Consider the following 13,517-nt stretch of genomic DNA (forward strand, 5'->3'; position numbering starts at 1 on the left):
AAAATAAAAGTCAATACATTTATCTGACAAATAAATAAATCATCAAAATAATTTGATAAATTTATAAACATGTTAGATACAGCTTACTAAGAAAACTAAAATCGCATTGCAAAGTTTTTGCATTTATGAGCAATTGCAGAGAGCTGAGGAAAAGAAAACTGCTTGAATAAAATACAGTACCCCAGGGAAATTTACCCTGAGGCAACAATATATAATAAAACACTGCTAAAACTATCTAAGACAATGTATCACATTATGAATTAGTGTTGGTTTGATTTAAAACCATTCATGTTTGTTATACTTACATGTACATTGGTTGTAGTTGCAAATGTGATGTCTTCTGTGGCCCTTGGTAACCATACGAATCAAACCCTCCTATAAAGTCAACTGAAGAAATGAGAAAGGGAGAGAAGATGGGGGACAATTAATTGTGCTATACACTTTTTAAGGTTGTCGTTCATTCAAATAAGCACTTTTTAATTATGTATCCCATGGGTGTGTCAGTGTGCTAATCATGAGTAGTTGATGCTCAGCGGCTGGAACCCTCCATGAGACTGATATCTATGAAGGCCTTTTTGTGGCACGCTGCCTGTTGGATTATATGATAGGCTAACATAAAGCAAACTAACAGGATTAGCCCTGGACCCCTCTGTGAGGGCCCACCAGCTGTTTCAGGCCCTGGAAGCCCTGAGTATCTGGGCTTTCCACAAAGACGCAAAGGTAATAAACTGTGCGATAAAGATCCTGGCTTTGGCAATCAGAGGCTGTTTCCTAGATCAGCGAACACAGGAGATAAACTGTGGAATTAGCAGAGAGCTTCTCTCGTGCATCCTAAAGAGAAGGAGAATGAAAAACTGGAACCATTATCATTCTGATGATAGATTTTGGGGGCATATACAGTACCTACAAATCCCCTAATCTATGTTGTCTCACTGTGGAGTTAGACCTTTGTCCTGATCAGTGTTATCTGGGGACCCACAGAGGTCAGTCTGAAAGAGTGCTCACGTTTAGCAGAACACTGTTTGAATTTTCACTCTCAACATATATTGATATATGACATCATATCATGTAATTAATCAACAATATATTGGTTCCAGTCTATAATTCGAATGACCTAAAATATTTTAACAATTCAACTAACATACAAAAATGACAAAGACAACAAAAGAAATAATAATAACGTGACACATCAACTCATGTTATATGGATTGCTGAAGTTTTAGAGTGAAAGGTTCAGATTGGTCTAAAACAGGCCATTAGAACCATCATTCACATTAAACACTAAAAGAAATCCAAAAATTTAAAATTGTAAAAAAAATAAAAATAAAAGTTTTCGAAATTGTAAATAAAACAAAAAATATTGACGTATGTTTTACAAAAAATATTGTTTCAGTCTTTCTACTTCAAATTTTCACATTTAATTCAGTGTGTTACAGTGAAATTTACTAGCAATTTCTGAGAGAAAAAAATTATATTTTCGGTGTAGGCTTTATTAAACTGTATGTCCAGACCCAAATGCTTTAACTCTTCATCTATAATTCATCACATAAATAATTGGTAAACTAACTTTTCAACTGAAAAAATTATTCAAATGTTCAAAAGTTTGGGATTTTTATGAAATAAATTTCTCATGCTCACCAAGGCTGCATTTATTTGATAAAAATAGAGTAATATTGTGAAATATTATTGCAATTCAACAGTATTCTGTTTTAATATATTTTAAAATTACATTTATTCCTGTGATGACAAGGCCAAATTTTTAGCATCATTACTTCAGTTTTCAGTGTCACATGATCCTTCAGAAATCATTCTAATATGTTGATTTAGTGCTCAATTTTTTCTTATTAACATTGTTTGTTCATTCAATTGTTCTTTGATTAACAGAAAGTTCAAAAGAACAGCATTTATATGAGTTTATTATAAACATCTTTACTGCCACTTTTGATCAATTTAATGCATACTTGCTGAACAAATGTAGGCAATTCATTTTAAATTCTACTGACCCCAAACTTTTAAGCGTGTAGAAACACACACACACACACACACACACACACACACACACACACACACACACACACACACACACACACACACACACACACACACACACACACACACACAAAACAACATTTAAAATGGAAAACACTGATCATATCCAAAATAAAATTAAGTTGCACTGAAAATTCCCATCTTAATGTCCTTTACATAAATATGTCTGCAGGGGGTAAATGTTAAAATAGATTGCTTCTGGGCAGATACCATTGTGCTCTTAAACAGCTCTGAAAACATTTCTAACAAGTTGTTTTACTGCAGAAATTCTTCCTGGCAAGATAATGAGAAATGCTGGGATCACTGATCCAGTAATGATGTAAAAAAAACAACAACAACAACAACAAAAAACATACAAGCACCATGACTGTGGGCAAGCGGACAGATCGAGGGTCTGTGGGTCACCTTGAGCTACAGCATTATCATTTAAATCTATTCAACAACCGTCCCTCGACCTCAACAAAACGACTCAAATAGCTGTTTATTCTGTTTTAAGCAACAAATCTGAGAAAGGGGGCGTTTCACTGGCACCAGCAGTGGAGGGAATTAGGCTGAGATGGACGTTTTCTCCGTAAAGCGTCCATATAGCAAGGCTTTATGAGTTTTATTGTTTTGGCTTCACCCTTCCAAAAGCTTTTCCTCCGATAAAGGCATTTGTAAACTGCACGCGGCACACAAAGACTATCAGCATGAGCTCCCACCACCCTGCAACCACAAAGCCTGATTGCATATCCCCAAAGGAAAGCCTTAACCTAATTTCCTTGTTATAGATGCAGAAAGTGTTTCCCCGCAACTTGCGCGCACCAACACTTCCTAATTCTCTCTCTTGCTTTTCCATGCTCTCAGAGGCAGATTCATTTAAATACTGTCCTGTCTTTAAATGGACCCTGGGAGGTTACCCATGATAGTAACTGTAATTACATGCAGACCATGTTGATTGGTTTGAGCTGTTCATTACCTTTGCAGAGGTGCTTCTTGTACTATATTAATTAAAGCTGTAATGGCCAATATGGAGTCCCGATTAGTGTTTCTACATGCCTCAGGGACCAAGCCATCAATATCGTTCACCTGCTTGGAGGATTCAGAGCTTCAACAATTATATTTCTCAGTGGAATTTTCCTGTGCCCACCCTTGGAACATCAACGGCATTGATATGCTCTCAATGGATGCTATTGTCACGGTGTAGCTGTGTGACATTCATCACAAGTGCTCTGGCAGTCGCTCAAACTTAGGCTGCCCATGGACTGATTGGGAGAGACTTTCGAGAGGGATTTCCAATTACACAAATGTTCTAGAATCTCTCCTGATCACTGATTGAGACAATCAGAACCCCCATTAGACTCTGGGAACACTGCTGAATGATGTTTGAGGAAGTGAACCGATCAGTGTGGCGGCAGAAGTTTTTTGCGGCGCAAAGCTTAGCTCATTTGACTAATCTAATGCCAATAAAATGGATTTTGTGAGTTTTTTTTTTGAGTTTGTAGAGTTTTATTCATAAGCTACTCTGAAAAAGGCTAGCGAGTAACAATCCACAAATTAATAGGGATTCTGATTTAAGATGCTTTTCTCCATCAAAGGAACTATATAATGTTCAAGTACTTTGCCCAAATATGAAAAATCTGTCAAAATCATTTACTGCGTGAGAAAATATATATATATGTAATACATAATTTAATGTTGCAATAAAAAAAACATTTGTAATGTTATAAAATATTACTTTTAAATAAATGCTGTTCCCTTTCGAACGTTCACTCTCGTTATGTATGGGAAAACTCCTTTCTTCCTTTCTGCTGAAGCCTGATTTGTTCACATTTGTGTGGCTGCACAAACCAGTGGTGCTTCAGCCCGCCAGAAGTATTAGACAGATATAAGTTGGCCTGTAGCGCCATTCATCAGATAATTTTTCCTTCAGCTACAAGGATCATCTCTTTGCTGACTCTCTAAAAAAAAAACACATAAAAAAATCCACATCTCCTCACACCCCCGTAAAAAAACCAGACACAGACACAAAAGATATCTCCACACACACGCAGAAAAAAAGAAAAAATCTAAGAGCAAATTTCAGCACGAGTTTTTTGCAAATGTCGCACCGTGAGTGTGGTTCATGCAAGGAGCTCTTGCAAAATTAAGACGGACACAGCGAGTGCGCCGCCTGCCTCGGCCGTGCCCATGCAGAGGCTGCGCTCGCTGATGGCTCATGCTCTTTCTGCGAGAGCATGAGCCTCTCTCGTCTACGCTCGCAGGTTGCCTTGTTTCATTAAGGTGATCCTCCCCGCCAGGCCCTCCTGTCTTTCTCCTCCCCTAAGAGGGAAAAACAGCGGGGCAGCGGATCTTTTTTAGTGGGCTAGAGCGGTGTCACGTTGGCTCAGTGCCCGCGTGCCCCACCCTTCCTGCGTCCTCTCACGCTGGTGTGCTTCACAAGTGAGGACCAATGCCCCTCTTCAGCTGCGAGTGGACTGGTCTCATTCGGCGCATCCGAAGAGGACATTATTATCGACGATGTCACCGCCAATGACTCTGTATCCTTGGCAGCATCAAGAACGGGGGAATGGGGTGATTCCGGCGAGGAGCCCGAAGCAACCCCTCCCCCCTCAGGTGCCGAAGCTGAAGCCAGACGCCGAGCTTATCCTCGTCCTCGCAAAGGCTGTGGCAGATCTGGGCCTTGAATGGTCAGCTCCGGATGAGCCCGCCCATGGCTTACTGGATGAGTGGTTCCTGCCAGAGACCCGCCAGCAATCCTCTCGCCAGCGCCCAGCCCTGTTCTTGCCAGCCATCCATGACGAGCTTACCAAGACATGGCGCGCCCCCAATTCGGCACGGGTAAACCCCTCGAATGCAGCACCTCTCACCACCGTTGATGGCACTGACAAAAGAGGGTACGCTAAACTCCTCCCCCTGGAGGAAGCGATCGGCGCACATCTGTGCCCACCATCTGCCCTCGGCTTAAAGGGCCATGCAGCGCATCCATCTAAACCCTGCAGGACCACCTCAGCCATCGCCAACAGGACTTATGCAGCAGCCGGACAGGCCAGTTCGACGCTGCATACAATAGCGATCCTTCAAGTGTTTCAAGCCAAACTTCTCTGTAACATGGATGAGTCTGGCCAAGAGCACCAAGAGGCCTTTAAGGAGCTGGCTCTGCATGCTACAAAGGCCACAGCACAGGTGATCGGCAAGACCATGGCCAGTCTGGTGGTGCTGGAATGACACCTCTGGCTAACGCTGACAGAGATCAGGGATGCAGAGAAAATGGACTTCCTTGACTCTCCAGTCTCGGCGAAAGTGCTATTCGGCTCCGCTGTAAACAGGTTCACTGAGTGGTTTTCGGAGGCTCAGAAGACATTGCAGGCGCTGCGTCATTTCCTCCCTAAACTCCCTCTTCTGGGGCCGCCAGAAGAGCCCCGCTGCTCAGCCTGCAAAACCAGCGCAGCATCAGCCTCAGTGGAAGATGGAGCCTGGGCTGAAACAGCACCCCAGAACGGCGAAATGCTTCCCCTTCCTGAAGCTGCCGAAGCCATCCTGAGGCGCTAGAGAGGAAAAGGAGGGGCCCTGTTCTCGCCTCAGCCAGAATGCCCCCAAAAACAGCTCGCCTTCACTCCTGGGCAGCCATTCCGGGAATCTCGAGATGGGTTTTGGAAAAAATTCAACGAGGCTATTCGCTACAGTTCGCTCACAGACTGCGCCGCTTCAGAGGCGTCGTTCAAACCTGAACAACAAAGCTATGGTTCTCCGGCAGGAGGTGCAAACACTGCTTGCAAAAGGCGCTGTGGAAATATTGCCCCCAGCGAACAGTGAGTCAGGCTTTTCAGCCGCTATTTCCTCGTCCCAAAGAGGGCGAGCTCAGACCCATTCTAGATCTCAGACATCTGAACAGCTCGCTTATGCGCCGGTCATTCAAGATGATGACGGTCAAAAAGATTCTTGCGCATATTTGCCCCGAGGATTGGTTTTTGACCATGGATTTGAAAGATGCTTACTTTCACATCCACATAGCCCCCCGCCCAGGGCCGCTTTTTCCTAATGGGCAACATGGGCTGCAGCCCAGGGCCCCGAACACTAGGGGGCCCCCGAGTCAATTCTCTTTTGTATTTTATATAGGGTTGCCAACCGTTCTGTATAATATGGAATCGTCCCGTATTAAAGGCATCGGTTTCTCCGTATTTGCAGGCATACGCTGTATGACCACCTATACCATACAAATAACAATTGAATAATTATTTATTTTTTCCAAAGCATTGTTTGAATTAAGAATGGAGCCCCTCGAGGAAGGCTTTAAGACCAAGCGGAATCCTCTGTTGCCTAGTCGCTCCCGCTTCACAGCGAGCGGGACTCGTGTTTTGATTTCTGCAAATCAGTTTGGTTGAATGCAAAGATGTGATTATTGATCGTAAGCACAACATCCAGCTAGAAAACATACTATGCTATCTACCTTTCACTGTTTGCAATAGTTGGACCGAGGCTATGGAATAACCTTCCTTTATCTGTGAAAGCTAATCTTTTGAGTTATCTTTTGAAAAATTATCTTTTGAGTTTACTGATGTTATTATTTTTACTGGTTTTTATTTTATTTGTACAGTACCATGGTCAACTGCCCCACGGTTGGCGGTTGAAGAGATTTCCAGTCAGGGTGGACACTGCTGTATTGAAGCTGTGGCCCCCTGGAAGACCACTCACCTGTTTCAGACAGGAGTGAGGATGGGCGTGGCCTCCAGAAGGAAGTTGATCACAACAGACGCGTCCAACTCCGGGTGGGGAGCGCTGTTGGAGGGCAATCCGGCATTCGGCTCCTGTTCAGCTCAGCAGCTATGCCTACATATCAACTGCCTGGAAATGTTGGTGGTCTCTTTAGCCCTGAAATCCTTCCTTCCGGCCCTCAAGGGCCACCACATTCTTGTCCGATCGAACAGCATGACAGTGGTGTCTTATATCAATCACCAAGGCGGCCTCAGGTCTCACGCCTTATACAGATTGGATCGTCACCTCGTGCTTTGGGCACAGAAGTAACTTGTCTCGCTAAGTGTGGTTCATGGGCCAGGCAAGCTGAACCTGGGAACAGACACACTGTCCGGAGGCAAAGTAGCCCCGGGCGATTGGGTGCTACATCCTCAGACGGTGCAGCGAATTTGGGTGGTCTTTGGGAAGGCAGAGGTCGAACTCTTCGCCCCGGAAGACAACTCTCAGTGCCCAACATTTTTCTCGATACAGAGATGCCCTGGCCCACGATTGGCCCAGGGCTCGCCTGTATGCAACACCATTCTTGAGGCAAGGGTGCCATCTGTATGAAGGGTCTATGTCCAGAAATGGTCAGTATTCCTCAATTGGTGCTCTGCACGGCAATTGGACAAGTTTTCATGTGACGTGTCCTGAGTGCTGACCTTTCAGCAAGAGTTGCTGGATAAGGGGTGCGCCCCATCCACACTCAGTGCTATATGCGGCAGCCATCACGGTGAATCATTCTCTCTAGGCCGGCCACTGAATAGGCAGAAACGACTTGGTCGTAAAATTTCTGAAGGGCGCGAGGAGACTGAATCCTCCTCGCCCTCAGACTGTGCCGTATTGGGACTTATCCACGGTCCTAGGGCCCTAAATAGGCCCCCATTTGAGCCTAAGCATGAGTTAAGCATGTGGGTTACTTACAAGCGCTGTCAGTCAGCGCTTCGTGTCTTGAGTTTGGGCTCAATGACTGCAAGGTCATTTTGAAACCGAGACACGGCTATGTTCCTAAAGTGCTCTCTACTCCTTTTTGAGCGCAAGTAATATCCCTATTGGCACTCCCCGCTGCAGATGGCGAGCAGGGACCGAATACTCTATGCCCTGTTAGGACTCTGAGAGTCTATGTGGAACATTCTAAAGTGTTCAGGCAGTCTGAACAACTTTTTGTTTGCTTTGGAGGCTGCCAGAAGGGTCTGCCGGTTACCAAGCAATCTCGCTGGATTGTTGATGCAATAGCTCTGGCTTATGCATCGGAAGGACTGGAATGCCCTATTGGTGTGAGAGCCCACTCCACAAGGGGAATGGCCTCCTCATGGCTTGGGGCAAGATAATGCCCAAGTCCCTTAGGGCCCTTATTAGTGCCCTAACACTGGGGTCGCGGAGCAGCATGTAATTGTTGCTTGTAGTGCGGCATGACTGGATTCGTTCCCATACATAACGAGAGTGAACGTTCGAAAGGGAACGCTTTTGGTTACTTAACATAACTTTGAAGTTACCGAGGTTACATTAAGTAACCGAAAGCGTTCCCTTTCGAACATTCACTCTCGTTATGTATGGGAACGAATCCAATCACGCCCCACGGGAACGAGCGTTATGTCACTTGCCGCACTACAAGCTGCACGAATTGATGATCGTCGCTTCAGTCGAATGATCTGATGAATGGTGCTACGGGCCGACTTATATATCGGTCAGCCCCGCCCCTTCTGGCGGGCTGAAGCGCCATTGGTTTGTGCAGCTACACAAACGTGAACAAATCATGCTTCAGCAGAATGGAAAAAAAGGAGTTTTCCCATACATAACACTCGTTCCCTTATCTCAGGGTACCGAGGTTACGTTAAGTAACCGGAAGCGTTCTTTTGAACGCTTTTCCTATTCATCTAAAAATCTTGAAAAAAGTATCAACTTTTTACAAAAAATTATTTGTTTTCAACATTGATAATAATAAGAAATAATAATAAAAAAGGATCATGCTCTAGCTTGGACCAACATCCCAGTGAACTCATGCATAAAAACCCATCTACACACAAATATTCTGCATTAATAGACCATCATGCTACACTGGATGTATTCTGCCACAGGGCTCCTTCTTCGTGATCTTAACATGTAGTGAAGGCACTCCGTTTAATGAGAGGATGGCCCTCCAAATGCAGCCATGATTAATTTCATTCAGAGTGAAGTTTACTGATTCTGATTACGAACTGATAAAATGCAATGAAAATACAGGACAAAGAAGGGGGATGATAAACAGATAAACAACCACACAAACACACACTTTTACATGAATCTCTCTCTGTCAGTCAGTTTTAGTTGCTTGGTGATGAGATAATGATGAGAACAGGGAAAATAAGGCTTGACTCTGCAAGAGAACAACAGTATTGATCTTGTATGCCAGTGTTAGGCTGCATATTCTTTGTTATTGTATCTTTTCCTCAAAAGACTCTCCTAAGAAAAAGTTACAAGCATCTGAGGGCAAAACACATTAAATGAATAGTCTGTCATGTTTCTTTCTTCTGTAGAACACAAATGGGGAAATATTAAACAATGTAGTGCCCACAGTTTTTAATATAATGAAAGTCAAACAAAAAAATCAACATAAAAAGTATCATAAAGGTGGTGCATATTACAAGTTTTAAGAAGCCATATTACAGCTTTGTGTTTTCCTATGTGTGCTCAACAGAAGAAAGTAAGGCAAACAGGTTTGCATACACGATAGTGAGCAAATGACCAGATTTCTTTTTTTTTTTCATTTTGGGTGAACAAAATATAAGAAATATTATAAATCATTTTATCTTCTATCCTCATTATTTTACTTTCCAATCTTTTGTCAGGACAAAGAGGCGACTAAAGCGAAAGACCCATGTGTCTCAACATGGTGGTAAGTGTGATCGTCTGAGCACTACAAATGCAACAATTTTCTCCTTGCTTTAAAACACTAGGCCAAAGGCTGATCGTTTGGGATCAATAAAAGCAATCTCTTAGATCCTTAAATTCACTTCAAAGAGCATATGTCTATATGTCTTTCATGCTTCATTACCGCAGGAAACAAATATTCCCTATATTAAAGCATATAAAAAATATAATAATAAAAAAAAATCATGCATCTTAACATCTTTAGGTTGTAAACTAAAAACATGTCTAAATGTTGTCTTATTAGTTGCTTCTTTCAAACGACAAAAAAAAAAAAAAAAAAAAAAAAAAAAAAAAAAATATATATATATATATATATATATATATATATATATATATATATATATATATATATATATATATTAGCCATGCATTTCCCCTGAAAATAATTGCACACCTTAGAACATTCAGATTCAAGCAACAGCCACATAGTATAAATATAACTGATATGATAAATGTAATTTTAGATCTCATTTCATTTTAGATTTCATACATATCTTTTAGGCATGCATTATTTATTTGAGAGTAAGCCAAACACTCATTAAAAAATGAACAATAACAAACTCATAACTGAATTATGAAGTATACTCACAGCTGTCCTCCTCTTCTGAAATGAGCTTCACAACATAACAGGCATAGATGAACCCAGCAAGCTGTGAAGAGAACAGAAAACAGCACTGATTAGAATAATCAACTCTACTAATCAATTTGCCTATAATAAGGTTAAGTGTAGTGCACCGAATATATCTGGAAAAATAATGTTTCCCACAATCATTCCTAGCACTCTTTTGCAATGCCTTCGGTTGAACCAGTATTTTAAAGTAATCAAACTAAAAATAAAAATGGCAGAAAACTATGGGGCGAAAGTGTTATTTGCAAGTGTAATTGGCACAAGGAAATTGTTCCTAGTGGTAAAAGTCGACTTTGTTCACGTAAAAATAAACTTTTATCACATATACATATTTAAAATGTACAATTTTCCCTTTCAAGAAAGAACATTATTGAGGAATCTTCGTTCAATGCTCTTAAAAAAAGCTCTTTAGAATGACACTGTCCCTCCCAAATAATGATTTTGCTTTGACAAAAACCAAACTTCCTCTGTCAACTGAAAATATATCAACAAAGGAAATAAAACAGTTTGTCATTATATCAGAATAAGCAAACAAATCATCAGTGAAAACCATTAGTGGTTCATTTGGTTAATTAGAGATAGAAAATCATATTTTTACCAGTAGAGACAACATATTCATATGTTCTGCTCAAATGAGATAATCTGTAAAGAGAATAAAGATAGCAAAGATAGAGAAAGGTAGGCTTATTTTCACTGAGACGAGAGCTTGACATCAAACTGAGACACCGCCCCGCCACAGGAAATGGGTCTTTAGAGCAATGAGGACAGAGTGAAGCAGAAATGTTGGAGCCTCATCGTCTCTGCCGCTCCAAAACACAACACTTCTGAATCATAGAAGCACACAGATGCACAAAGGTCCTATTTTCCTAGCTCTGAATCCCTCATCAGCATCTGTGTTTAAAGAAAAAGACGGTCGGTGGCGGGCTTGGGACTTCAACAGTCATTAAGAAGTATGAATTTGAAACGATGATATAAAGATCGCACCAGAATATTGAGTACTGTAAACACATTTAATGGACAAACAAAAGACTTGGATCTCTCGGAGCAGACTCTTTAAAATGCTCGGGGAGCACTGCTGGGCTTTTTATAAACTCTCTTCATCAGAAAGCCATGTTGTTGTGTTACACCGGTGATTTTATAGAACTAGACTGATTAGAAGTCTCTGATCGAATCAAGACAAATGATAGAGGGGACAGCTTGAACTCCCATTGTCTGCACTGCCAAAATAAGGTCTACAAGACCAGTGTTGTGGGAATCACAGCAACAATAAAACCCAGGTTACATAATCAGATCTATGAGTTTTTTCCAGTACGCTTATTTATAATGGTTATATATATATATATATATATATATATATATATATATATATATATATATATATATATATATATATATATGGTTAATTATATACAGCATACAGTATATATTATTTATAGCGAATAATGATTTCGAATATCTTGTATTAATTAATATAACATATTAAACTATTTTAATATAATTATAAAAATATTAAATGAATAGACAGTAGTCAACATTCGAAGTGGATCAAAATCTTTCATCAGAGTTGTCCTAAAACCAAAACAATACCTGTTCTTGTCTCAGGACAACTTTGATGAAATTCAAATGTTGACTACTGTTTAATGATTTTAAATATATTAATTGATTGAATTTGGATACTGCATCAAAGCAGTGGTGAATTTGCTCTGTCTTGGAGGCTGCATTTATTTGATCAAAAATACAGTAAAAACAGTGCTACTGTGAAACAGTATTACAATTCAATAAACTGTTTTCTATTTTAGTATATTTCAAAATGTTGTTTATTCCTGTATTAGCATAGCTGAATTTTCAGCAGCCAATATTCAGTGTCACACAATCCTTCAGAAATCATTCTACCCTGTAAAATATTCCACCAATTTCAACTAAAAAACTTTTCAACCGTCATTTTCAACTTAAATTACATTAAGCCGACTTAAAAAATGAAGTTGAATTTCATAGAACTTAAACAATTGTTTATTATTCTTCAATGTATTTTGATGATTTAAAGTGATATAAGAACTTAAGTTGAACACATAATTTTTTACAGTGTAATATCTGACCCTAAACTTTTGAATGGTAACATACACTGGACAGATCAACACTTAAAAGAATCACTTTGAATGTAAAAATTATTTGCAAACCAATCAAAGCACTTTCATTAAGGACAAGAGAGACACCTGCACACAAAAAGTAACACAAAATAAATTAAGTAATACAATTAGTTATTTTTCATGAGTAACCCAATACTGTAACACATCATTTTTAAAAGTAACATTCCCCAACACAGTGCCACAGTTGTGCTGAGAGCAGATGTACTTTGACATACTGCTAAAAAGGCCACCCAGACTTGAGATTATAATTAAGAGGCTGAGCGCCATTTGCTCTTCTATGAGATACAAACTTGTGTCCCCTCAGGGAATGCTCTAGAATGCGGCCGTGTTTACATGACTGTTTATGTATCGCCATTTCTTATCATTTGAGCAGTTCATTTAACTAAACGAACAGAACAAACAGTCCTGGACTGCATTCCCGGTCCAATCCCTCTGGATAATCACAGTACGGCGGTAAATGGGAGGAAAAGCAGATCTAGGATTCCGAGAATACCTCAAGGTCTTGCTCTCATTTACACTGAATAATGTACCATTCCCTCCTCCTTCCGAGTGGCAGTGGAGAGCAGGGGGCTGTGCTCACACACATGCAGTCCGTATCCAGACAGGGTAATTTAAATAATATCACACAACTATGTGAAGGACAAGGGCCCAATGTGGTGTCGCCACGGCTCAGCACACTGGGCCAGACAGTATTTTGGTTCCCGGTTCCTTGGATACAGCACCCAGTGAGGATGAGGAGACAATGGAGGAAGCCAGCTGCTAGCATCTGTGTGTTTGTGTGGGTAAAGAGTCAGACGCACACAACGCACACAATACAGGCTGCTCTTTTGATTCCCTGATGCTATCATCTGCCCATTGTGTTTACAAAATATGTAAACCAAATTAGCAGGATGTAAATACAGCTTGCACTAGCTGTTTGATGAAGAGCGGTGAAAAAATACTTGCAAACCGTTTGCCCCAAACAGCAAATATTTCTATTTATATATTTTCTGGCCAAAATATATTTCAAATACATGCTAAATATATGTTGTAAACAGCACAGCTAAAGGGATTTTATTTTTAATAATTTT

General features: G+C 40.7%; 1 protein-coding gene across 1 annotated transcript in view; it reads right to left on the reverse strand.

Annotated features, from left to right (window-relative positions):
* Positions 1–301: 301 nt before the first annotated feature.
* LOC122149018 (sodium/potassium-transporting ATPase subunit beta-1-interacting protein 2-like) overlaps positions 302–13,517 on the reverse strand; it is a 34,540-nt gene continuing 21,324 nt past the window's right edge. The window contains exons 2-3 of the mRNA XM_042778113.1: positions 10,262–10,322; positions 302–387 (exon numbers count right to left, since the gene is read on the reverse strand). Coding sequence (XP_042634047.1) covers positions 302–387; positions 10,262–10,322 — 147 coding nt within the window. The remainder of the gene's footprint in view (positions 388–10,261; positions 10,323–13,517) is intronic.

The sequence above is a fragment of the Cyprinus carpio genome, chromosome A20, assembly GCF_018340385.1.
Source record: "Cyprinus carpio isolate SPL01 chromosome A20, ASM1834038v1, whole genome shotgun sequence".
Lineage (NCBI taxonomy): Eukaryota > Metazoa > Chordata > Actinopteri > Cypriniformes > Cyprinidae > Cyprinus > Cyprinus carpio.